This window comes from Epargyreus clarus, unplaced genomic scaffold (assembly GCF_041222505.1).
Source record: "Epargyreus clarus isolate Ecla_fem2 unplaced genomic scaffold, WU_Ecla_fem_2.2 ptg000014l, whole genome shotgun sequence".
Taxonomy (NCBI): domain Eukaryota; kingdom Metazoa; phylum Arthropoda; class Insecta; order Lepidoptera; family Hesperiidae; genus Epargyreus; species Epargyreus clarus.
The window spans coordinates 4,661,006-4,685,661 of record NW_027332222.1 but is presented as its reverse complement, the minus strand read 5'-3'; the positions used below and the strand labels follow the sequence as shown (position 1 = coordinate 4,685,661).

General features: G+C 36.8%; 4 protein-coding genes across 11 annotated transcripts in view; 2 read left to right on the top strand and 2 right to left on the bottom strand.

Moving 5' to 3' along the window:
- Positions 1 to 9,178, top strand: part of pum (pumilio) — a 78,697-nt gene extending 69,519 nt beyond the window's left edge. For all 8 annotated transcript variants that reach the window (XM_073079555.1, XM_073079553.1, XM_073079552.1 and 5 more), the window contains 8 exons: positions 571 to 778; positions 1,814 to 1,911; positions 3,452 to 3,650; positions 5,012 to 5,180; positions 5,712 to 5,870; positions 6,543 to 6,737; positions 7,181 to 7,386; positions 7,772 to 9,178. In XM_073079555.1, coding sequence (XP_072935656.1) covers positions 571 to 778; positions 1,814 to 1,911; positions 3,452 to 3,650; positions 5,012 to 5,180; positions 5,712 to 5,870; positions 6,543 to 6,737; positions 7,181 to 7,386; positions 7,772 to 8,003 — 1,466 coding nt within the window. In that variant the 3' untranslated portion in view covers positions 8,004 to 9,178. The remainder of the gene's footprint in view (positions 1 to 570; positions 779 to 1,813; positions 1,912 to 3,451; positions 3,651 to 5,011; positions 5,181 to 5,711; positions 5,871 to 6,542; positions 6,738 to 7,180; positions 7,387 to 7,771) is intronic.
- Positions 9,179 to 9,978: 800 nt separating this feature from the next.
- Fip1 (Factor interacting with poly(A) polymerase 1) lies at positions 9,979 to 15,928 on the bottom strand. Its single transcript, XM_073079549.1, has 9 exons — positions 15,746 to 15,928; positions 14,843 to 15,064; positions 14,328 to 14,511; positions 13,702 to 13,845; positions 13,255 to 13,322; positions 12,883 to 13,018; positions 12,075 to 12,340; positions 11,372 to 11,439; positions 9,979 to 10,653 (listed from the first exon to the last, which is right to left on the bottom strand). Exons 1-9 carry the CDS (start codon positions 15,893 to 15,895, stop codon positions 10,503 to 10,505), a joined length of 1,389 nt encoding a protein of 462 aa, XP_072935650.1. The 5' UTR covers positions 15,896 to 15,928; the 3' UTR covers positions 9,979 to 10,502.
- A 430-nt stretch (positions 15,929 to 16,358) lies between these two features.
- On the bottom strand, positions 16,359 to 18,501 carry LOC140747244 (uncharacterized). The gene is made up of 4 exons (XM_073079546.1): positions 18,105 to 18,501; positions 17,572 to 17,661; positions 16,903 to 17,010; positions 16,359 to 16,605 (listed from the first exon to the last, which is right to left on the bottom strand). The coding sequence occupies exons 1-4, from the start codon at positions 18,327 to 18,329 to the stop codon at positions 16,465 to 16,467; spliced, it is 564 nt and encodes a 187-aa protein (XP_072935647.1). The 5' UTR covers positions 18,330 to 18,501; the 3' UTR covers positions 16,359 to 16,464.
- Positions 18,502 to 19,019: 518 nt separating this feature from the next.
- Positions 19,020 to 21,969, top strand: Archease (protein archease). Its single transcript, XM_073079547.1, has 3 exons — positions 19,020 to 19,232; positions 19,467 to 19,491; positions 21,559 to 21,969. The coding sequence occupies exons 1-3, from the start codon at positions 19,169 to 19,171 to the stop codon at positions 21,947 to 21,949; spliced, it is 480 nt and encodes a 159-aa protein (XP_072935648.1). The 5' UTR covers positions 19,020 to 19,168; the 3' UTR covers positions 21,950 to 21,969.
- The last annotated feature ends 2,687 nt before the right edge of the window (positions 21,970 to 24,656 follow it).

Sequence of the window (24,656 nt, the reverse complement as noted above, 5' to 3'; positions counted from 1 at the left end):
GTCGTCGTCGAACCATTGAGGGTTTTACCACCTTTTGTCTTTTACTTTTGGAACTTGTAGCGCGGTGGCATATCCCTGGTGGTTTGCCGATATTTTATAATTGTAGAAGCGAAGTCGCCGCCCGTATACCTTTTCCCTCAACTTATTTCTTAAAAATATACTTTTGTTCCCCCGTTGAGTACGTGTATTTCTTCCGATATTATTGATTATAAATATAAATGTGTTGTAAAATATAATTTGTAAATATAATATTAATTTCATATAAGATAATGTTTCCTTGTAATTACGATTTTGCTTCGTTTTTGTCGTGGCCTTTTCATTATCGTATATATTTAGTGATTCAATTTTACAAATCTTTGTTAGATTTTTTACCTATTTAGGTCACTAAGTAGACGTAATAATAGAGAGTTTTTAATAGTAGATAGCGGGTAACGTTTAACGACCAAAATATAAGAGATGCGCACATGTAAAGTATCGGAAGGGAGGATGTGTACGCGACGCCACGGCGGGGGTCGGGCGGCGAGTCCCGGAGGCAAGTGCTGGAGCGGGCAGTTGTGGTGTTGGTTGCAGGCGGCGCGGGCGGCGCGGCGTGCGCGGGCGCCGCGGCCGCGCGCCGCGACTCGCTCGAGTTCGGCGGCGGCGGGCCGGCCGCCGCGCTGCAGGAGTACGCGCGCAAGTGGGGGCCCTCGCCGCTGTCGCCGCCGCTCGGCGCCGCGCTCGGGCCCGTCGGGCTGCGGCCCGTGTCCGCCGCGCCCGGCGCGGAGACCGCCAAGTACAGGTGCACCACCCTCACGCACACGCACACACACACACACACATACACACACGCACGCACGCGCTCCACACCACACCGCGCCGTGCCCACCGCTACTCTCTCGCCGAACGGTTTACCTACCCGATTAACGATAATTAATTATATTGGTCCGACCACACGTGTCTGAGATCCTAGTTGACGCGACTTATTGGCCGGCTATGTAAATAATGTATATTTATATGTTATGTATATGAGGAAGAAAACGGGTATGTGTTGATACACATTTCACGACGGAGTAAAATGAAAACGTTGCCTTCTTACTTATTTATCAGAAAAGATATTCTTGGCGCGAAGAATTGATAAATGGGCGGTTAGAAACAAAACTGCACTGCACTGCACGCACACAATAATGTGCCGCGTGAAATCGTCCATACATATATGCACACCGCGATACATTTATTTTCGATCTGCGTGTTGCATGAATCTCGACGATATCAATTTCATTGTGCCGTATTTTCAAATCTTTAATGCGGAACATGTTAAAATCTTGTTACATAGATATAGATATTATGAAATATAATTATATTATGTGTAAATACATCACGCCAGTAATGACTATAATTATGAATAAACACGCATTTACAACATTATATGAGTAATTTCGGTGATAAATACCTGTCAAAAATACATAAAATACAAATCGTAAATACGATATTATTTTCCAATATTTATTAGATTTTATTAATAACAAAAAAGTCAAAAGTCATAAAACCAGTTCTGTGTAGAGAGTGGGTCGCGCGATGGGTCTAGTAGTGTGGTCGATAGCGAACGCTCGCTGCCGGCGCGTGGCCGCCCCGGCTTGTAATAATGTAAATAGCTTTGTATATCATCATTGTATATGACCTTATTTACCTTAACTCGTGTACAGTTGTACCGACATTGTAGACCTTTTAGCATGCGTATTTAATGCCATTTATTAGAATTTACAAGTAGGCACGTGCCTCCTTCGACCGACACGTGCGTTTTCCGATTTTGAACTGTTATTTGTTTATATTGCAGAGCCGTCAGCAGTTTAACACAAGGTTTATCATCCAACGGAATGTTCGGATCATCTTCATCGTTATTGAGCAAACTCAGCGGAGTCGGAACTATCTCAGGTTGGTACGGTATTAAATCGTCGTATTTACAACTATCAACTTGATATTTGGCGCCTAAATTTATTCATGGTACTGACAATATAACATACGATGTCTAGTTTAATAGACAGTGTACCTTGAAATAGCGGTATGATGCAAAAGCAATTCTTAATGTCGAGTTCACACGAAAACGATAAATGCCTTAGCACTCTCTCTGGTTCGTCATAGACAGCAACTTTGCCACACATACATGCACCTAATGCAGGTTTGAATAAATTCGTAAAGTAGAAGACTTAGGGATAAAATGTATTTTTTTCCAAAAAAATGTTGGTTATTTTTTTAGTATATGAACTGTAATTTCAGCCTTACACATAACAATAATGTGTTACAATACCATAGAGCACTTAATACTATTATATTGTTCTGCTGTATAAGAAATTAAAAAGATGCAAATAACCGTAATATTGGCAAGAAACACTATTCTGTGTATTTACATAGAATATCTATGAATTTACGACTATGCACCTATGACCTTACTTCGAGCTAGTTCTTGTTCTGATTGACTATTATTCTTTTGTATGTCTGTAGTGGTCATACAAGAGAAGTTGTTTTACAAAATCTGCTTATTTAAGACCCACTTTGAAATCATACGACTTTATAAATGGTATAGTCTGCGCCATACTGTTAGTCCGCTCCGAATATAGAAACGAGTCTCGACGCAATAGGAAATTGCAGAATGCAGATATTAGCGGGATGAAGCCAGCGCGGGACCCTCCCAGCATCCGGCCGCTGCCCGCTCTCGCCCACGGGTACATAGCTACGTTAGTGTGCCCTTACGTTACGGAGTATATGCTAACTAAACCCGCGAGCAACAACTTCAGAGCGGACTATAAGTTTGGTGCGAACTATAACAGTCCACATTTTACGTTAATGTTATTAAAATTGAAGATTCTTGTCCATTGTATTATTTGTCATTTGACAGATTTATGAGTAATGTGCGAAATACCCATTGCCGATTCGGTTATTTATCGCTATCTTAGCAATGTAAATAACAATGTAAGTTTAAAAATTTTACACATGGAAGTGATAATAAAGAAGCTTAATACACTATCCAAGATAGAGTATATTTGTATACACAGTATTCCGGATATTTATTAGACAGCATTCCAAATATCTCTACAAAATAGGATGTAACTTCCGTTTTAAATCTGTCTGGTGCAGGCTTTGCGTAAGTCATTCGGAATGGCGTTTCAAAGCCGAATGGCAATGCTTAATATTAGAAAACGACCAATTAGTGGACAGGATAAAATAAAAATTCATAAATTCGTTGCACTACACAAAATCTCACATTGTTAGTCACGATATCGTGCGTATATACGTACAGTAATGGATATTTCTTATACCTCAACTGTAAGAACAAACTTCAAACATATTGTGTTACAAACGCAGGGTTCATGCTTGTGTGTTCTGGTTTGAACGGTGTGGTTAGGAAGTTTATCCAAATATTCAGATAATCTTTAGGGGCTGCGTGTTAAAATTGTACGGTGTGTTGTCTGCGCAGAGCTGGTCGGCGGCGGCGTGGGCACCGTGGGCGGCGTGGCGGTGGGCGGCGTGTCGGTGGGCGCGCTGGTCGGCGACAAGCCGCCCGCCGGCCGCTCGCGCCTGCTCGAGGACTTCCGCAACAACCGCTTCCCCAACCTGCAGTTGCGCGACCTCGCCAACCACATCGTCGAGTTCTCGCAGGACCAGCACGGCTCCAGGTGGGTTCACCGCTACACGACACTTTACATCCTCGGACGCATTCGACGATAAAAAGTCGACGTTGAATTAAACGGACAATGGATGGATCGACATTTTAATTGTATGGACTTGAAAAAATTAACAATTTTATGCGTTTATAACAATATTATATTATTTTGTTGGGAGGTAATCTTGTCATTGACAGATCAGCACAAAAGCTAGCCAGGGTTTTTTTTTACTTTTATACTTGAGGCAATTATCAGTGTCGTATGCAGCTATTAACACAACAAGCATAAAAATGATATATTGAAAAAAAAGTGGCGATCAGTTATTTTCCGTAGTAGATATTATCATTATTAACCATACTGTGCTAATAAAAGTAGTTATACAACGACAATTTCGATTGATATTTTGTTTGTTTTCCTGTCTGCCCAACTTTGCTATCTGCATAAATTTATAAGATTAATAGAGTATTACTTTCAAAGTAAATTTGTGTTATAATTACGAACAGTATGAAAAAAATATATATTGCTTAAGGATCAGAAAATTCAATAAATTTTCCGTAATGAACATAATATTTAAATATTATTAAAATCATGTTTACAAAAGGAATAAATGCGTAAATGTTTATATGGATAATTATAGTGTGAACGTGTTTTTCCATAAAAATATTTTTTCCTATCACGTTGGCATTAAATTTAACATCTAATTTATTTACATACAAGGTTGTTTAAATAACTTTATACCAAATCCTTTTATAAATATATTTTGTAGAATTGCCTTGTAAAACAATGAAATTTAGTTAATTTTAAATGTATATTCTACGGTAACATTTAAAATAAAATAATACGCGCACCAAACATTTAGCACCAAATAACTATTATTGAAAATAAAACGAAGCGTCATGAAAAGGTCACAAGGACTTATAAATTATTTATGTCGTCGATATTTCTTTCGAATTTGAGGCTTTCATTGTTCACTCGCGATAGCGGGAATGAAAGATGACTACATTAAGTAGATATAGCACATATGCGCACCAGTCGTCGAATCGTTTGAATTAAATACTTATAAGCACGCAATTATTGTATTTATATTTAAGAGAGTTGAGAGACACAGAAGCATCAGGACTTTTTTGCGTAAAACCTCCTGGTACATATATAAATAAATTATTATGACCAGAAATACATATAAAAGTTATTCATACAGCCAAAAATGAACCTTTATCTATTTCAAAGTCGGCCCAAAATAATACTTAGAGTTGATCGAAACCAGAAAAAAACTTGATACGAACTACAAAAAGATTATAACTAAAACGTTAGATACGTAGCGTTCCGATCTGATGCTACTCTTGCTATGTTTGACGCTTGCATTGTTGTTACAGGTTTATACAGCAGAAATTAGAAAGAGCGACAGTTCAAGAGAAACAAATGGTGTTCAATGAAATAATTGGAGCCGCGTATAGTTTAATGACAGACGTATTTGGAAATTATGTGATACAGAAATTTTTTGAGTTTGGCACGACGGAACAGAAAACAACATTGGCGCAAAAGGTAACTATAATACATGTGAATCAACAATACAATTTATGTAAAATGTATAAAATACATAACATGGGCAAATAAGTTTCTTGCTGAGTCTTTGTCGTATATATAAATAAATTTAAGTACATGTACAACAGCGTTGCATTGAATTCGAATTTTTCCAGTTTCTTTAATATTTGTGGGCCATGAGCAAGTAAAAAAAAATGTGTAAGTTTCATTGGATTGCCGACGACGTACGGAATCTCGCGAGATTAGGTACATCTCGTGATCATAGACAGTTAATTGGCTCGTAGCGCGAGTTCTTCAAATAGAACAAATCAATTCAAATAATTATGACACATTAGTATGCACGATACATTAGTATACAAGTTTAGGAATGGGTACAAATTTTAATTGTACGTGCGTACAAAATCACATGAACATGATTGGTTTTTAATATATTTATATATGTACATACGTATGTCATTTTCGTTGACCTATCCAAATGTATAATATGGCCTATTTACTTTTAATGAGTACTTCAACGTTTTGACATTGCAGGTTCGCGGTCACGTATTAGCGCTAGCTCTCCAAATGTACGGGTGTAGGGTTATCCAGAAGGCGCTGGAGTCCATACCGGCCGAGCAACAGCAGGAGGTGGTGCGGGAGCTCGACGGGCATGTCCTCAAGTGCGTCAAGGATCAGAACGGAAACCATGTCGTAAGTACAAAGCTGATTACACAAAAGAAATAAAAACTGTCCCATTGCAAGTATACTCAAAAAGAGCCTTAGGTCTTTCTTTGTCGAGGCTATTAACAAATTTTGTAACCAAATTCTTCTAGTTACTGACGAAAGAATTGTATAGCTTGAGTTATTCGTTAATAATAATTAATATTACATCGATAATAAAAACTACAAGGATATTATGTGATATACGATTACGACAACCAGTGCTATTGAAATTACATCATTCATGTTTTATAGTTTTTTGCAACTGTTCACGAACTTCATAGAAACAGGATTTTTTTGTTTTTCTAACTTCTTTAACCAATTCACACACATCATTACATTGTTCGTACTATCTATAAGTATTAAAGGATCGTGTAAGGTACAGACCGGTTGTGGTTCGACCCCGGCGGCAACACCGCCACACCTATTTCTCCCTCATAATAGCAGAATTAAACGCTGCTGCGTTCTGGTTTTGAAGGGTGTGGTAAGGGAGAAATACTTTTTCGAGACGCATCTATGGCCGACCTCAGGTAGGAATATCTAATCCGATCTGGGCTTGATTACAGATGCCCCATCGGCGACAGTAGCCACTTACCATCAGGTCGACTGTATGCTCGTTTGCTATTTCATACTATTATAAAAAAAAATGTGGTGCATGTGCAGGTGCAAAAGTGCATCGAGTGCGTGGAGCCGACGGCGCTGCAGTTCATCATCAACGCGTTCGCGGGGCAGGTGTACGCGCTGTCGACGCACCCGTACGGCTGCCGCGTCATCCAGCGCATCCTCGAGCACTGCACGCCCGACCAGACCGCGCCCGTGCTCTCCGAGCTGCACGCGCACACCGATCAGCTCATACAGGTCACTAAGCACGAATCATTATTTTTTCCACGTTGAATGTGGACAGTAAACGCTATGGTCTATCATATAGGCCCAGTCAATTGACTTTATTATATTTTAGATTATTAGGAAGAGGAATATTGTATTGTATTTAAATGCGTATTGTCTCATTGTTTGTATTTGTTGTATCTTAAAAACATCAAGGCCCAGGAATGTCGAATATCATCAGCAACACTTACCTTATGGCATCTTATGACTAAATGTTACATGAATTTCATTACTATAGAGGGCATGTTCAGATGTCTGTTATCATTAGATAGTAGCCATTAAACCTTTTCGCACTACAAATCATCTAAAAGCAGTTGTAACAAGACACTTGTGCCCAGCTCTGGGACAGAGTGTTCCGTTGATGCTAAGGCATATTGGTGCAATTAAATAATACGCGATGGTTTATATTTGAACAGGACCAGTACGGCAACTACGTGGTGCAGCACGTGCTCGAGCACGGCGCGGCGGAGGACCGCTCGCGGCTGGTGGCGGCGGTGCGCGGCAAGGTGTTGCAGCTCTCGCAGCACAAGTTCGCGTCCAACGTGGTCGAGAAGTGCGTCTCGCACGCCACGCGCACCGAGCGCGCGCTGCTCATTGACGAGCTGTGCGGCTTCAACGACAAGTCAGTATCGTGCAACCCAAATACCGTGCAAAATACGTGCATACCTAATACCAAATACCAATATGTAATTTGACATTCGTATCAATTTACATTCAAATGCATAGATTTCAAGTTTAAAAAATGTCTCAAGCTTGAAAGCTAACCTCTTTATAAACATAATACGAGTACAATACTATTGTTATTTTTTATTGCCAGCTGGATATTTATTCCATGGTCGTTGAAAAAAGACTGCATATAAATAAGAAAAGTAAAGTTAACTAACCAGTAGTGTTGTTATTTCCACTTACGATAAAGATCAACACAAAAATAATGAACACTTCATGTCTCACTTAAAATTAATATGAAGTAAAAAGAGAAATAACATAATATGAATTTAATTTTGCAGTGCTCTCCATGTGATGATGAAGGACCAGTACGCGAACTACGTTGTACAGAAGATGATAGACGTGGCGGAGCCGACGCAGCGTAAGGTTCTGATGCACAAGATCCGGCCGCACATCGGCTCGCTGCGCAAGTACACGTACGGGAAGCACATCATCGCGAAACTGGAGAAGTTCTTCATGAAAGCGCCGGAGTTGGGGCCTATCGGGCCGCCGCCGCCCAACGCGGTGCTGTAGTCTGCGTAAAGTATTAACGTCCGCGGGGAAGGCTGATGCGACGGCGCGGGTATCACCGCCTAATATAAATTTTGTGAATAATAAGCGATTGTACATTTGTAAGTATATTCGTCCGGAGCCGCGCGGCCGCGGTCGCAACGCCTCTGTACATAGCGCTCGGCAGACCGATGTACAGCTCGAACCCAGATCGATGCGAAACGATTTATACTTGTGTGTATACTGTAACAATATGTACAGCGTCGACGCCGATCCCGGTGCTCGGCCGTCGCCTCGCCGCGGCGTGTAGTGTTTGATGCGTTTCTAGCTCTTAAGTGTTCTAGTATTATTCGTTGTTCGTATGAATCTATGTATAAATATTTGAACGTCTCTCATTCTTGTGTAATTTATGAATCGTAGAAAGGCCGCGGTCAGTCGGGACCCGCGCGTTTCCGTAGTTTAGCTCGTTGTAGATTTACTATTAGCTGGGCTAGGGGACCTTGAATCTGCGAGTGAAGAAATGCCGCAGGCAGTTCTAGACAATCGGCACTATAGTCGTGATTATATTATTGTTTTGTAATGTTCTTAAAGTCGAGCTCTCGTTTAGGTTATAATCCGGCTTTAAAATCGTACATAGTTATCGAATATTGTTTAGTGCCGGGGTGTATAGTTTATGGATTATAATTTTGTGAAAATGATATTTTTGTATATTTTTAATATAACTAATTTAAGTTATTTAGTTGATCGAGCCTCCGAGGATCGGAGTGAGCGCTTAGAGAGTGGGCGATGCTTATGTTGTAATGCTGCTTAGGTTATAGTGATGATTGTAAAGTCCTGTACTGATAGTTGTAGTCCGAGGTCTGCCTTGCCGGTCGCACGTCACATGCGTAGCTGCTCCCTCATTCCCCCTTTGTAATTATTTTATAGGAAGCGTAGTTTCCTACGACACCTCAGATTTTTTACGTCTAGATGTAATTGAAAATAAAATTATTGTATATGGCTGTACAAAAATGTTAACAAAATAAAATGATTTGTAAAACTGTAAGTGATGGAATAAGGCGGGACGTCAAGGGCGGCGAGGTGTGACTGATCGCGGCTCCGGCCGTCTCGTCTTGTAGGTTGTACTAGATAACATTTATATGATCCATCTATTTAGACATTAATTAATAAAGCATTTCTGTAATAATATTACAAAATTATATATGGTGTTTTATTGATACATCCTTCCCTGTGTGAACATTAGTGTCTCATGTATTTTATACATGATACTTATTTATTTCATTTTGTTTTCATTCTCACAAAGGCGTTCCATAAACCCGCGGACTCACGCGATAGATGCCCGCTCAGGCCATATGCTACAACTTGCGCATGCGCATGTTTTACGTTATGCCCTTACACACAATGTACCTATATATAGTCTGATTCATAATTAGGTGTCCAAAATGTAAACAATGTTGACCTATCAAGAACATACCCTTCAAATGGTAGATTCTTATTTTTGACAATATTAAATTAATACAACAATAATAAAATAATAATCTAAAAAAATTAAGATCAATTCACATTTTCTAATATTTATATTACCTCAATTTCGTTCCATACAGTGATAATAATAAAAAACAAGGTTTATGGTAGAAAATTAAAATGTGATAATGGTAACACAATCGGAACCCGGAACATTTCTTGTGCCGTCATTTTTAAGTTTCGTTACTGATGTTATTCATTTTCGTGATTATAATTGAACTCGAATGTATTATCGTTTACATAGCGCGTTTGTTAAATTGTGAATAATTATAAAGTTTTCGTTTTTTGTTGAGTTTGTTATAGTTTTTATTTCTTGTTCATTTTGACAGTGACATTTGTTTGTTTACATTTTGGACACCTAATTATGATTCATAATTAGGTGATTCATAAGTAGGACTATATGTTATATTAACATGGTTTCATGCAATAATCATTACTCATAATCTTCAAGGAATTGTTAGGTAAAACAACAGAATTCATTAATTACCTTTATATTTATCATTTCAAACATCATCATTGAAATTGATTTCAGTAAAATAAATTGTAAACTCCATTGCCTAAGAAAGCAACGTGGAGACAAACATTTTCCACATATCTCTGCTTCAATTCAAAACTACCACAAATAAAAAATATCAAAAATGTTTTTATAGCAAAAATACAATCGTAAGCCTTCATATTTGACAAGTACTCCCATTGATTTTGCATTCTGAAATACAAAACCCACGCAACCGTTACTTTTGAATTTCGTTTTCAACACGCGAAATATAATCTAAACCGTCACATTATTAGTTGTGCGTCGACAAACGAGCTGAAAGCAAGTCTCTTTTGTACAAAATTGCCACATCTCTAAAACTAATCTGTGTTATACATTAATTTCATAAAAGCGAAAAGTACTTTTTTTTAATTAGCTCTCCTGTAAAAAAAGTGTTATTTTGATTTGTGGTAGTTTTGAATTGAAGTAGCGATATTTTAGTTTCTACGACATTGATATCCAGGGAGTTACTTCTCATCGTCCTTGTCCTTTGAATCTTTGCTCTTGGGCTTGATACTTCGCTCGCGGTCGCGCTCGATGCGCTCGCGCGGCCGCGGCGAACGCGACCGGGACTTGTGTCGCCGCGAGCGGGACCGCGAACGTTCCCGTCTGTATGATCTGCACACAAAAACATTCATTCACTCATACATGTTACATATTATTTTTTATTTTAACCTCTGACAGGGGTTGGAGGAAAATAATTATATTTTTTTTATTAAGAACAAAAAGTTACTCTAAATGTCAGCTACCACTGGAGTACCATTCCTTCGCCAAACCGTGTCTTTTCATATTATTGTTCATTGAATTTGGTGCATGTGACAAACTAATAATATCGAATCAAAATTTGTTTGAGAGTTTTGGGACCATAAGTGAACTTTAACAGTAGTGACTGGCCAAGGACCTACTATAAAAAAGAAAAATTAATAAATATAAGCTACATCCAAATTGCTGTCCCTGGGATGAGTTCCGCTTCAGCATTCTGCTGGCAACATTCCCTCGTTGGACAGCTAGGCTAAATGACTAGGCCAGGACCTACTTTAGTGAAACTTGAAAACATTGCAATTTTAGAAAAACGTGATCTTATTGTCTATAAAATAAATTCTCTTTTTGTCATGTAATTACATTAAATAATATGTAATAGGAATTTTATTTTTTTTACTTCAGCCTGGTTTGGATTTTCCATGAATTAGAGTAACAATAAAAGTAAAACCTTACTTGTGTTTCCTGAAACCAAAACGATACACATATATATCACTATTTACACACTGCTAAGCCACACAAAGCCTACAACACCGATTACACAATGAGTAAGTTATAGTTAGACATAACTACTTACTTTTCCCGTATCCGTTCCGGCTTTATCGAACGTGACCGTTCTCGCTCTCTATCTCTGTCTCTGTCCTCCTATAAATATTGTATAAAACAAAGATGATATTATAAATAAATAAGAGTTAAAGTAAAGCAAAAACAAATATGTATGTGAAACTGTAATAAGGCATTACAATGCAGTCTGATCTGATATCATGTATTCAGATTTTCTCATAATAACATTACTACTGACATTCATCATGAGCTATGATTTCTCATGCTGGTGAAATTAACGTGCACTTTTGCGACAGGTCATAAAATTAGACAATGAATAAGTAGAATAAATACTCGTATTGTAATTACTATATACGTAAACATATATAGTAATTACAATGTATTTTCTCATACTATAATTATGTGACTGATTCATGCAAGTGATGCAAAGTCAGAGGGATGACTATTTTTGTCTATTCCATGCCAAAATACTAAACACTTAATATTTCAGATTTTGATACATTAATTACCTCCTTGTGCACTATAGAGCTTTACATAGCTACGTCATGTTATGAAGTATAGTTATCGCCAAACTGCTAATACGCTCTGAAGTTGTTGCGAGCAGGTGTAGTCATACAATTTGCTATGGCGACACGATTCATTTCTATATTCAGAGCGGACTAGCAGTTTTATGCGAACTATACTAGAGTACGGGTTTGTGAAAGCTGCAGACTCACGTCGTCGCGGCGGTGTTCGCGTCGCTCGCGCTCGTCTCGCTCGCGCATGCGGTCGCGGTCGCGCTCCCGGTCGCGCTCACGCTCGCGCTCGCGGTCGAGCGCGTGCGGCGCGTGCGGCGGCGGGTGCGCGCGGTAGGGCGGCGGCGGCAGGTGCGGCGGCGCGTGCGCCAGGTGCGGCGGCGGCAGCATCGGCGGGCCCATCGGCGGCGGGCCCGGCGTCAGCTCCTTGATCTCGCTCGGCGCCCATCCGCCCTGCTCCGGGTGACCTGCGCGCAAAAATAATATTACTTTCTACAAAACATTTCAGTGTTTCCTCACGTCGTTTGTCATCCAGTATTTATACAATTGCTGTGAAAAGTGACAGCAGAGCCCATAAATATTTATTTTATCCCCATATTTATGTAATGGCACATCATGGATATCTCTATGATGTAATTATTATTATTTTTTAACGATAACTTCTCTTAACATATATCAAACCACGTACGTAACACAGCACTGGCGAGTCGGCCGGCTATTTTTAAAATCAGTTCGATTGTAGCCTTCGATATATGCGCACGCGGTACATATGCTCCGCAAAACGTCGTCGAAGGTAAGATTGTCACAATTATGAAATTACGTTTATAGTGTGAGTTCGTAGTGGTTTTTTGGCGTACCAATTTATTTTCTCGACTTACGAGACTAGTCTACCGAGACAAGATCGTCATATTGGAGACAGCAAATAATTAATGAAGTAATTCATAAATACAACAAAACAAAAAGGAACTGAGCAGCTAAAATAAAAACGATAAAATATGTCGGTACTGACGTGGCTGTCCCCAGGGCTCGTCGTAGGGCGGGTGCGGGGCGTGCGGCGCGTAGAAGTGTTCGGGCGGCGCGAAGTACTCCGCCGCGTCGCGCGGGTGCGTCGCGCGCCCGTACTCGCGTCGCTCCGCAGTCATCACCTAAGGGACCGAACACCGTGTTATAGTTATATGCCACATCTACTGCCTAATAACAGCAGTGTCAAGCGCTGTCGTATTCGTAAACTTACACGATTTATCTCAGTTCCCAGGAATGTATCGGACCTACGATACATATGTATCGGGCCCAGTGCAGGCAGGCACGACTCCAATAGTATATTTGTATTGAAAATGTTAAAATTTGTGTTCTTGAAAATTAAAAAATATTTTGAACTTACTTGTATCGTATTTTCACGAGCCTGGTAATTGTTGGGCATTGCTGGTGGTATTCCATCATCATTTCTTACTGTAAATTAAAAATATGAGCAATAAGAAGAATGTTACAATTATAAAAACGTAACCTCACTGTACTGATAAAGTATTAAAAATTAATAAAACACATTTCTCTACACACAACCTCATTAAAGTAAGATTTTATTATATTTAAGTTTACATCGGTTGGCAGGTATAAAACAAAACTGTTTTAAGGAGGCCATGGTACGAAACAAAATAATCCTGAACTATGATTGTTTTTAAAAGATGGTGGTAGGGCCCCTGGTTGAAACTATTCATTTCAAAGGTTCCATGTGCCCCCCCCCCCCCTTTGCGCTACAGACGGCCCCAGACATGTGCTATAAACGGCGGAGTAGATAACCGAGGATTGTATATGACACGTGTGTACGGACCGTGCACGGGCGGGCGGCGCGTGTCGGGCGGCGGCGCGCGCGCGGCGGCGTGCAGCGCCACGCCCGCCTCGCCCACGCGCATGCGCCGCTGCCGCTCGCAGTACGCGCTCCACGTCACCTCGTTGAACCCGTAGTTGAAGTAATCTGAACATAAACACATCAAATTCAGAACAAGGGCTTTAATAAACTACTGCCAAACCGTTCACAATAAATAATTACTGAATTCAAAAATATGAATATGACAAGTGAGAAAAAGTCTTGTGGAACATACTTAATACCGATTTTGCTTTGTGTTTTTAGTGTTGTAATAAATAATATCACAAAAAATCTACAGCATGGAAACAAATTACAACTTGCATAACTTTCTTTATTTACCTTTTCATTAGAACTAGACTTTATTATTCTTTATAAAAGTCTACCTGGCAAAGCTTTGTCATCAACTTTGTTTTCAGGCTTATAAATCGTTTTACATTTATACATTATTCATCTATTGGGTTGTTTCCTGGACATTTGAAAAAACTTGACCTACTTTGATGGAAAATTTACATAAAACTAGGTAGTTGTAAATTTGTGCCACTTTTTAACACCCCATTACTTTAAAATAATAAACATCCAAATAACTTTACCTGATATATCAGCGCCAGGTTTGTTCCACGGCTTATCTTCTATGGTATCAATATTAAACTCTAATGCTGGGACTCCATTAATACTTCCCGGTCCTTCCAAGTCTTCTAAGTTGACCTTACCACTAGTGGCGGGGCCCTGACGCGGTTTGTCAGTAGACCCTGCTGTTACTAATCCTACACCCCTCTGTAACATACAAAAATATTGTATCACACAACATGTATAAAGGAATCTAAAAGTAACAGTTTATAATAGAAAAAAGTGGATTTCTTGTCACAGCAATTAAGTTTTTATATTATGTATTTTGATTTTTAAATACACTATTATTTTAATAAAGCATGTCATAATTTGTAATCCATCAAATCTTACTACATGCAAGTACTGAAAGTAATACTGAAAAAACAAGTTTTTATAATTGGATTGCAATATAACATTTCATTCTTCTTAAATTCATAGACAATTCAAGGATTTAAATCAATAAGACAAGACTCTTAGACAAATAATCTAATGAACATACCTTAACATTCAAGCTTGCATATGTTTGTGGACCCGATTTGATTTCTCCAATAGTAACTTTCACATGGTCGGAATCATCAGAATCCGAGTCTCCATTGTCCTGGCTGTCCGCGTCTCCGTTGGCCGCATCCTGGTCCTCCCTGTCCACATCCTGGAAGTGCTCATCATTGAACTGAGAATCTTCATTGCCTTCTTCATTTTCATCCTCCTTATCTTCTGTTTCCTGAAATATAATCAGAAAATTTTCAATAAAGCACACATTAATCCTTCCAGGAGTAATTCAAATGCATTTAAAAATACAAGGTATTCTTGGATATATAGGTCTCCTTACAGTGATTTCCTTTACAGTTAAAGATTACAATCAATTACAACATTTTACTATTTAGTTTAGTTTGTAACCTTGTAAGCTGCGCTACTATGCAAGCTTCATGATAATTTTGACCAAAGTTTAGTTATAAGTTAGTTAGTTATAAGTAGGTAAGTAATCTAGTTGAAAATTAAGTAAAGGAGTATTTTTACAATATTCGTGTTCACATTTTTAATAAAAAATATTCCACAATATTTTCGTGGTAGCAATTTTACATTTTTTGTTTACTTCCATTGTAAAAATTGTTGATTTTATAAACACAGCAAACGATAATTGATATGATTACCTTGCTAATGAATCTTAGAAGTTTTAAAAGCATATAAACATTAGCTTAACTAGAGAGACAGCAAGATGTAGTCCCCACTTGCGAGTGGGCTACAGGCGTGGTGCTCACAATTTTTTGAGTAGGAACAACAAATAGAACTTACGTAGAAGATCTATTTACGCTACTACATATAAATAACTACTGCAGTGGTGGTCAAAACACAGATTCAATACATGGAAAGTAGGTTATGTTACGTATTCCAGCGCGCGTACCTCTGCTTCGTTGGCAGGATCAGGTGGCTCCTGCGGTTTCTCACTAGTCTCTGCCTCTCCTTCTTGTATTACTTCTGAGGCCGATTCTCCATACAGCCAATTATCGTCATTTTCATCGTTCGGCGCCGTTTCTATTGCAGCGTCTGCCATTTTTGTTTGACAAATAACATCAGTTGACAAGTCAATATTACAATTTAAAATGTCAACTTGAGGACCACAGATAACAAAAAATGTTTTTTTTTAATTGCCGTTAAGGTAAAGGCATTAAGTGTTAATGCCATATATAAATCCAATGGTAAACTATCAAATGACGTATTATGCTTCTTTAAAATTAATCTTCTTCTTAATCGTAATAACATAATTGTTTTGTGATATTTTAAGGTAGTGCGGAACACTGTACCGCAGTTGGTTCTTATTGGCATTGGTATTTATGGACAATTTATATTACTCTTAAATAGAACACAAGGTCCTAAATAGTACAGAAGCTTACTTGCAAATGCTCGAAATCAGCCACTTTTGGCAAGTCACAATCTTTCTCCAAAAGTGGCAGACAACCTGATGTAAATGAGCCTGTAAGGTTTCAGCAATAAATGGACTACAAAAAGAAAAACCATTTTCGCAACATTTCTTCACTTTTAATTTAGTATAAATAAATTATAAATACATTTTTATCAGTATCACAAAATAATATATTAGTAATTAAGCAGTTTTAAGTAGCATCAATCGAGTCCATTCCTTCTCTTTGGGAACTTCACTTCTTCCACTTGCTCCACTTTCTGTGCAACGTTAGCCAGCTGTTCTGATGCATCAGAGGCTGCCGTCCCACAAGTGTCCGCTAGCTCTTGCACACCCTGAGATACCTATAACAAAGATTTACATTAAAACACTGTTTACCACAATAGAACAACAAAGTGACAGACAAATTTCAAACATTCAGGAGTTAGTATTGTTTTATTGGTGAAATATTTTAACACAAATAATGTGTTATCACATGCCACCTAGCTAAGTTTCACAGGGGACATAGATAAAGTTCAAGGTATATAAGTCTTGTCATTACAAACATCATGAACTATCACATCATTCAAAACCATAAATATATTTCAAGTATTGTGGATCACTTAAATAAATTACTTAACACAAAGCATAAAACTTTTTACCTGATCAGCTTCAGCCTTGACTTCCGCAGCAGCTGCATGCATCTTGTCCACCTGGGCCTGCATATGAGGTACCTGCTGGATTGCTTCAGACTCCAGTACAGGCACAGCCTGCGTAAGAAAACAATTTAATACTCACCAAATTAGAACATACATTTTATGATATTGAGTTATATAATTAACCACAGTTCTCTTAAGTTTGTTAAATAAATTTAGTAAAAGTAGAGTTATTGTTATGAATAAAACAATTAATTGAAATAACAAAAACTGCCATTGCATTATTAGCAAATAATAGTACATTACAATACGAGGACGAAAAATTTTTTTCTGACAAGTGTGAGTTTGCAGGCCGAGCCGCAGGCGAGGACTGCAATCACACGAGTCAGAAAAACATTTTTCGTCCGCGTGTTGTATAAAATTTTATATTACGGGGTCGGAAATGGGGGTTTTGCGCACGCGAAGCGTGCGTAAAACGTCCATTTACGCACGCCGTGATATAAAATACATTTTTATAATATATTGAATGTTCAATGGTGCAATTTTAAAACATAATAAATTGTTTAAAAATAAGTATTTATTTATTTTAGTAAAGAGAAAAGTAAAGCATATTATTTAAAGTTCAATGCTAATTTAACAAAAGAATCAATAATAAAATTATAATGTAGGATATACCTGTTTACAGCGATGCATACAATGGCAGTGGTGCTGTATTACAGGCTCTGCTGCCACCACCTCTCTCAAATGCATGTTGTTTTGCTGCATCTGTAATAGTTTCATACATTCTATTGTAGTTTAAGATTAAATATTTTTTACACAAAGGCCAAGTAAGTAATCTTGACATTTTGGACACAATTTAGTTAATATAAATATTGGAAGTGTTTGGTGTTAAATAAAACTAAAAACTAATAAAAAATGTGCATGCTGTCTATAGTAATACATAGTCCTGTGGATATGTCATCAACTCCAAACAATATTAGAGTATTACATCCCACAGACATGTTGCTATCCCTAAGGACCTAATTCAGAATACTCAACTCGCTCAGGTATGACTCAACCTTACCACACCCTATAAACCAGCACCTAGCAGCACTTAACACTGCTAGTATAAGGTACAAATAAATGAGGCAGTGAGGTACCCGTAGTCAAACTTCGAAGGTTCCTAATATGTAGGCTAAAGTTATATTTCATTCATAGACATTACTCACATTTTCTACGAAATTTGGGTCGGTGTAGTTATTTAGCTCGGTGGCCATCTGCATAGCTTCCGAGAGCTTCTCGTGTCCAGCAGTAGCATTGCTTATGGCCTGCGCCGCGTTCACCAGGTTCGTGGTGGCCGAATCCCCCTGCTGGCCGTCTATCGAGTTAGGAGCTAAACCTAATTTAGCTTCCAATTGTTCAATTCTATTTTGTAAAACTGCTATCGGATCCATTATATTGTAGTGCCGTAAAATTAGAGACCGAAAATACTTAAAAAGTGTCAAAAAACCGTCCTAACAAAAATGAAGAAAACAAACAAATTACTATTCAATGGAATACCAGAAAACAAATTGAATTGAAATTGTTAAAAATCGAACATCTAGTAAAGTCATTTAGTTAGAACTCGTCACTGTCAACAGGGAATTGTCAATTTTATTATCTGTCAATCTGTTACATGATTTCTACAAATATTACTGTCAGTACTACTGATTAGAATAGGAAAATTATAATACGAAAGTTCCATATGATTATTAATAATATTAAAAATAATTAACCTCGATTAAAAAAGATTTAAATTTTTACAACCGTAAATGACACATTTCCATTTTACTGGCTGTTAAAACCTCGATATTGTACGAATATGCAAGAAAGCAAACATGGAAACGTATATTTGTTTATGGTTTAGGACGAACTTGGACGAAGAGCATTTATTTAATATTAGTTTTTTGAACTTTGAGCAACACCACGTCCATGCATAAAATATGCATTATTTCATTGAAAGGTTTATTAATTAAATATTTATGAATTTTAATCATATTAATGGAGAACATAATATGTTATATATACAAGAATATAGAGACAAACTTTTTAATGGACAATAAAACAAATTTGACAATCTATTGTAATGACAAGTTGACATTTGAATGAGTTGACATTTCTTTCTTATTTTTGATAGAACGTGCGAAATTTACGCGAAATGTGATTATTGTGATTTGCTAAAGTTGCATGATTATATTTCATTGAAATTAAGTTCTTTAAATATATTATTTGAACTTTTACTTGTTAAGCCAAAATGGATGAGGAATTAGGAGGTTTAACCGAGGATGATTACTACTTACCGCCCGTAAAGTATGAATGTAAGTTATTTTTCTTGTTCTACAATCTTTTTATCGCAAAATGATAAACACCGGTATCCGCGGGAACAATTTTATCGATTGTGGATAATTAGTGCGCATATAATTGAAATTTATAATAGTATTTTTTGGATAATAAAAAAATAGTAATCGAAGTATGTTACGTTACGTTACAATTCATGAAAATTAATACAAAGCAATGAAAGCTATTTTAACCCTAAAACATTACATTTTCAGATTTGGACCATACAGCAGATGTTCAGTGAGTACAAAAAATTATATGTAATTTAAAAGAAAATGGTGTAAAAGTGTAAAACATTGGTTGTGGTACTACTTATTAGTAACTGGATGGTACGAATATTAATTCCTTACAAGAATGGCTAGACTTCATGATACAATTATTTTATATTGATTTAAAATGATACAATATTATGTAAAAATTTGGAAGTGGTAAGGGTTACATTAGTGTAACATTTTCCTTCTATTTAATTAAATTAGTAAAACGGTAATAACATGATGCAATCACAGGAAAAATTAAAATTAGTATACAAATATATAGTATGCTGTAATAATTAACTTTCTTATCAGTTATTTAAGGTGGTGCTTTTTTTTGTTTCTGTATCGGGATAAATACATAAAACCTAACTAAGCCTCCGCTTTATGTCTGTCTGTCACAGAGAGACTCTTATAATTTTCACAGAGTTTGAATTCCTATGGCTACTATAACAACAAATACAAATCAAAATAAAAAAGCTGAAAATCAAAGGGAAAATTTTTATCAATTTTGGACTGGTATTTTTTGGCATCTTTTGTATTAACTATTGAACTGCAGTAGGATGAAGGAAGGAGTTTAAAAATTTTACAATGCCTGCTGTAATCATTTTAATAAGATTTCTATCCTATCATATGCACAAAATTAATGATTACTAAATAATTAATAAAAAAAAAATGGTGCTGTGGAACCCTACGTGTGAGATTTACATTTGCCAATTATTTAAACTCTGCCAAACTTTGTGCTATATTAATTTAACTAAAAATATAGATGGATAAATAGAGATTTTTTATGCTAGTACACATTATAAAAGAATTTTATAAATTGATGGTATTCTTATCTATCTACAGACAATGCATATAATCATTGTATGCATTAATTTTGTGACTATAAGTAAAAAATTGGCGACAATGGCTTGTTTAAACATGACTTATATCAATAATATAAAAATACTATCAATAAATTGCTAGTAAATAGTGAGTACTAAAACCTTGGAGCAGATTGTAAGAATTAAAAAATGATGACATTTTTCTTTTTAACATATAAAAGATGTAACATAAAAAAGATGATTCTTTACAAGTTCACTTCTGCAATCCTGTAAAATTTCCCATGGGAGTAGTGGAGGGCCCAGTGAAGACAAGGGGTCTTTGAAGCCGTTTAAGGAGATAGTTTAATGAAGTATTTTGTTTTTGTTTCTGATTTTCTGCCATGTTTGATAGGCCTGTCTCTTAATGGCAGCACGAGACCAAATGTGGAAGTTGGCAACATTAGCTTTGAGAGGTTTCTTTCATTTAAAGGACCTTTGGTGAAGTGTTTCCTAAATACAAAAGAATTACTTAGAGAATACAAATTAAGTTTTAAGCCATCACTGTTTGTAATTGCTCTGTTAAAGGAGCTCTTGATTTTTTTTATCTATAAGTGACTGGTAGACGACATAATTTTGAGAACCTCTGCTCTAGATTCAGATAGTGGCTATGCTTCATACATAAGATAATACTATTCATACAAGATAGAGATTGGCAAAACATGGATACTTATTAGGCATTACAAATTCATTCTAAACTGTAGCAATAAATTGTGATGTTTTTCAGAATGACTTTTATTTATTATGTAACACCATGTTCATTCATTCGCTTATTCACTTACATTCACCTTCTTTAGAAAGATTGGGTTTCTTTTTTTTTATAATATAAGAGTATCAGACGAGCATGCAGCCCATCTGATGGTAAGTGGCTACTGCCGCTCGTGGACATCTGTAATCAACCCTCGATAGGATTAGATATTCCTACCTAAGGTCGGCCACAGATGCGCTGCTACCCCTGAGGACTAAGCTGGAACGCCTCAAAAAAGTCTGTCTCCCTTACCACTGCTGTTATTAGGTAGAAATAGGCATGGCGGTGGTGCCGCCGGAGTCGAACCACAAAGGGTTCTACCACCTTCTTTCCATCATGGGTTTCATTGTGATATTAGTATATGAATAACTTTACTGTAATATGTGGCTGCACATCTTATGGATTTTTGTACATTCTTGTAATATTTAACTTTTGTTCATTACAGGTTACATGCATGGGGCGACAGTTTGAAAGAAGCATTTGAACAATGTGGAATGGCTATGTTCGGATACATGACAGAACTTGACTATGTCCAGATAAAAGAAGTGCATACTATTGAAGCAAATGCTGATGACTTGATGGGCCTTTTGTACCACTTTCTTGATGAGTTGCTCTTTTTATTTTCTGTGGAACCATTCTTAATATGCAAAAAGTTAGTCATAACAGAGTTCAACACAGAGGAGTTCAGGATAGTTTGTAAGTGTTATGGGGAAGAATTCAAGATTGGACAACATCCCCAAGGGACAGAAGTGAAGGCTATCACATACTCTGCTATGCAGGTTATTGACCAACCCAAGGACAATAAGTTTGAAGTTTTTGTAATTATTGATATATAAATATATATTTTTATACTGTTTGACGATTTTTGGTTTTTATGTTATATAGTAACTATAGAAGAAAATTAGAGGAACAAAAAGAAAATTCGTAATTTTTCGGTCATTTCTGCTAAGCTATATCTTTAGGCCATATCACAGCGAAATATTGGCGTAGCTGTTTAAAAAATAATACATTTTAAATCTTGTAACTTCTAGTTGTAGAATTATTTATAATGAAAAATACTCTAGTGTTGCCAAACTTTATTCTATTCTAAATTATAAAACAGAGTTACCCAGGGGGCACGGCACTTAGGGATTGTTTACAGATAAACTCAACTCATTCAAAATATTAAAATGTACATTTTACCAATAAAATGTATTTAAAAACCTACATTATATTATAACGTGTCCATATAAACTCTAAAAAAGCGGTAAAAGTTAGAAATCTTTACATCTTTTTTATAATCAAATTTCGTAAATTTACCATTTTTGGTGATCTTTTTTATCGCCGGTCTATTAGAGGGCAACAAATTTAAATTTCGCCTTGGGCGGAATGGACCCGCCCTTCGCCATTGCTGGGGTTGTGAGCCGTACGCTATTGGGGCACTGATGGGATGACAATGAATTCTCAACAATATTTTCTTATCCAGGTCTAGAACATGGATACAGAAATGTACATTTGATATCTAACCGCCTATTACACGTAACAATTAATTTATGTCTATGTTATAATTTGAAGTATTTGTATAGATGGAAATTTAATTAATCCCACCTAACTACATTTTAATTTATAACTAATAGATCAAAGCAACCATAAGTGGCTATTGGTGGCCATATGCACCTGTCAGCTAATCTAGTCCTGCATTCTTATCTGAACATGGTTATAGATACATTGCTAGTTATAATGAGTTTATTGAACCATCTCGTACGCGCCTTTCCACCGACATCGAAGCTAGGGGCGGCAATTGAGCTAAGTTCACATCTTGCCGACCCAAAGCTTGCGGGCTGCAAAATCACAGGATACGGGCACATAAAATTTATTGTAAAATATTGTTTTTCTTCCTATAAAAAAGTTTCTGTTGCGCAAATAAATCAAAATCTTGCCAGGGATGCTCATAAGTCCAGCTACGATGCTGATTGCTATATTTTACTGAACCGTAGCACCTCTACACAGCTACGACGCAGAAATTAATCGAACCATTGAATTTAATCACATTCAATATTTATTTTTAATCGTTGTCGGCCTGATTTATAGATGGTTTTTACAATTTAATTAGTTCCGGCTTTGTTGATCTGCATTCTGCAATAGTTCTTAGCTTGTAAGATAGACATTAACTAGGTAATGTCAAATATTCAGGGTAACTGAGCGTAAAGTGGCGTAGCGTGGATTTTTACCACCAGCGCAGTTTCTTAAGGTTCTTTCTATACAATATACACATTATATAATACGGAAATCTTGATTTTGCCACCCTCCAAATTTTGTCATACGAGGCGAACCCTTGCTCGCTACGCTTCGAAGTAATATTTATTTATTCTATCTAATTTGTATATAAGCATAAATAAACGAAGTCACTTTAACATAATAACTGTATTATAGGTACACATATAATATTCGTTCGTATATGCGTTATTAACTAAGGCTATATTATGTAGGCATTGTGCCTTAAAAATGTAGCAAACGTGCAGTCTGTTGGATTTCAAGTAAACACTACAGCCCTCAGAACATGTAGCCATAGTTGTGAAGATGCTATTATTACACTTGAAGTTTATTATAAACTTCGACGGACTGTAGTGCGTCATTGCTCTACGACAGAAATATTTCAGAATGTGGATAGAGTAATCCTTTGGATTTTGAAGGTGGTAGGTGGTCATTGCCGCTCAACTATACTACTAGGTAGTTACTAATATGATCGCCGAATGTTATGCAGGTCATTGTAAAGTATTATGTATTCTGACTTATTTTTTTTTAATTCACTTTTAAACAGATATACCTATTTTGTACTAGCTGTGCCTCGCGGTTTCTCCCGCGTTAAAAAGAAATAAGGCGGGTGGAACCGCGGGGCACAGCTAGTTCTAAAATATAAGTAGCCTAAGTTACTCCTTATTACATCAGCTACCTGCTAATATAAGTCCCGTTAAAATCGGTTCAGCCATTTCAGATATTAGCCAGAACTAACAGACAGACAAAAAATTTTAAAATGTTATTTTGTTGTATGTACCGTATGTATATTCATATGCATGTAGTAAAAAGCGGTTATTTTAATATTAAAATCAGACACTCCAATTTAGATAGATTATTTAAAGCAGATAGCTTTTAAAATGTAAATTCGAAGGTATTTTAATTTTTGACATTAAGTAGGTATAGCTGCTCAGTTTCGCTTTCCTCCGCTCATTTCTGGGCATAGAACTTTAATGAGGTATTCAGATAATGTTCGGGAAAGCGCTGCTCTCAAAAAAAATTAAATGTAGGTACAATAGGCTGAAATTCTACAAATCCCATACGAGCTCGAAGCTATCTTAGCCTTCTGTCCAATCTAAGAAGAATTATTTACTGTCATAGGGATAAAACCATTTTCAAAACCAGAATTATACGCTCCATGACCTGTAGTGATCCAATTTAATGTGGTTGTGGTTGACCTTATAGCTAATATCGTTAAATCTGTTAAATGGTTTGAAGCAGCCGTATTTACTTTCAACTTAGAATTTACTTTGACGAAACGTAATGTTA

What these genes read in the sequence shown, in the direction of transcription:
- Fip1 (XM_073079549.1), bottom strand. Translation starts at nt 15,895, where the DNA reads ATGGCAGACGCTGCAATAGAAACGGCGCCGAACGATGAAAATGACGAT. An exon ending in ACCTGGCGCTGATATATCAG is followed by an intron (nt 13,846 to 14,327) that starts GTAAAGTTATTT and finishes GTTTATGTTCAG; the next exon opens with ATTACTTCAACTACGGGTTC. An exon ending in GCGAACACCGCCGCGACGAC is followed by an intron (nt 11,440 to 12,074) that starts GTGAGTCTGCAG and finishes CAATATTTATAG; the next exon opens with GAGGACAGAGACAGAGATAG.
- LOC140747244 (XM_073079546.1), bottom strand. Translation starts at nt 18,329, where the DNA reads ATGGATCCGATAGCAGTTTTACAAAATAGAATTGAACAATTGGAAGCT. An exon ending in GTATGCATCGCTGTAAACAG is followed by an intron (nt 17,011 to 17,571) that starts GTATATCCTACA and finishes TTTCTTACGCAG; the next exon opens with GCTGTGCCTGTACTGGAGTC. An exon ending in TCAAGGCTGAAGCTGATCAG is followed by an intron (nt 16,606 to 16,902) that starts GTAAAAAGTTTT and finishes TCTTTGTTATAG; the next exon opens with GTATCTCAGGGTGTGCAAGA.
- Archease (XM_073079547.1), top strand. Translation starts at nt 19,169, where the DNA reads ATGGATGAGGAATTAGGAGGTTTAACCGAGGATGATTACTACTTACCG. An exon ending in ACCGCCCGTAAAGTATGAAT is followed by an intron (nt 19,233 to 19,466) that starts GTAAGTTATTTT and finishes TTACATTTTCAG; the next exon opens with ATTTGGACCATACAGCAGAT. An exon ending in GACCATACAGCAGATGTTCA is followed by an intron (nt 19,492 to 21,558) that starts GTGAGTACAAAA and finishes TGTTCATTACAG; the next exon opens with GTTACATGCATGGGGCGACA.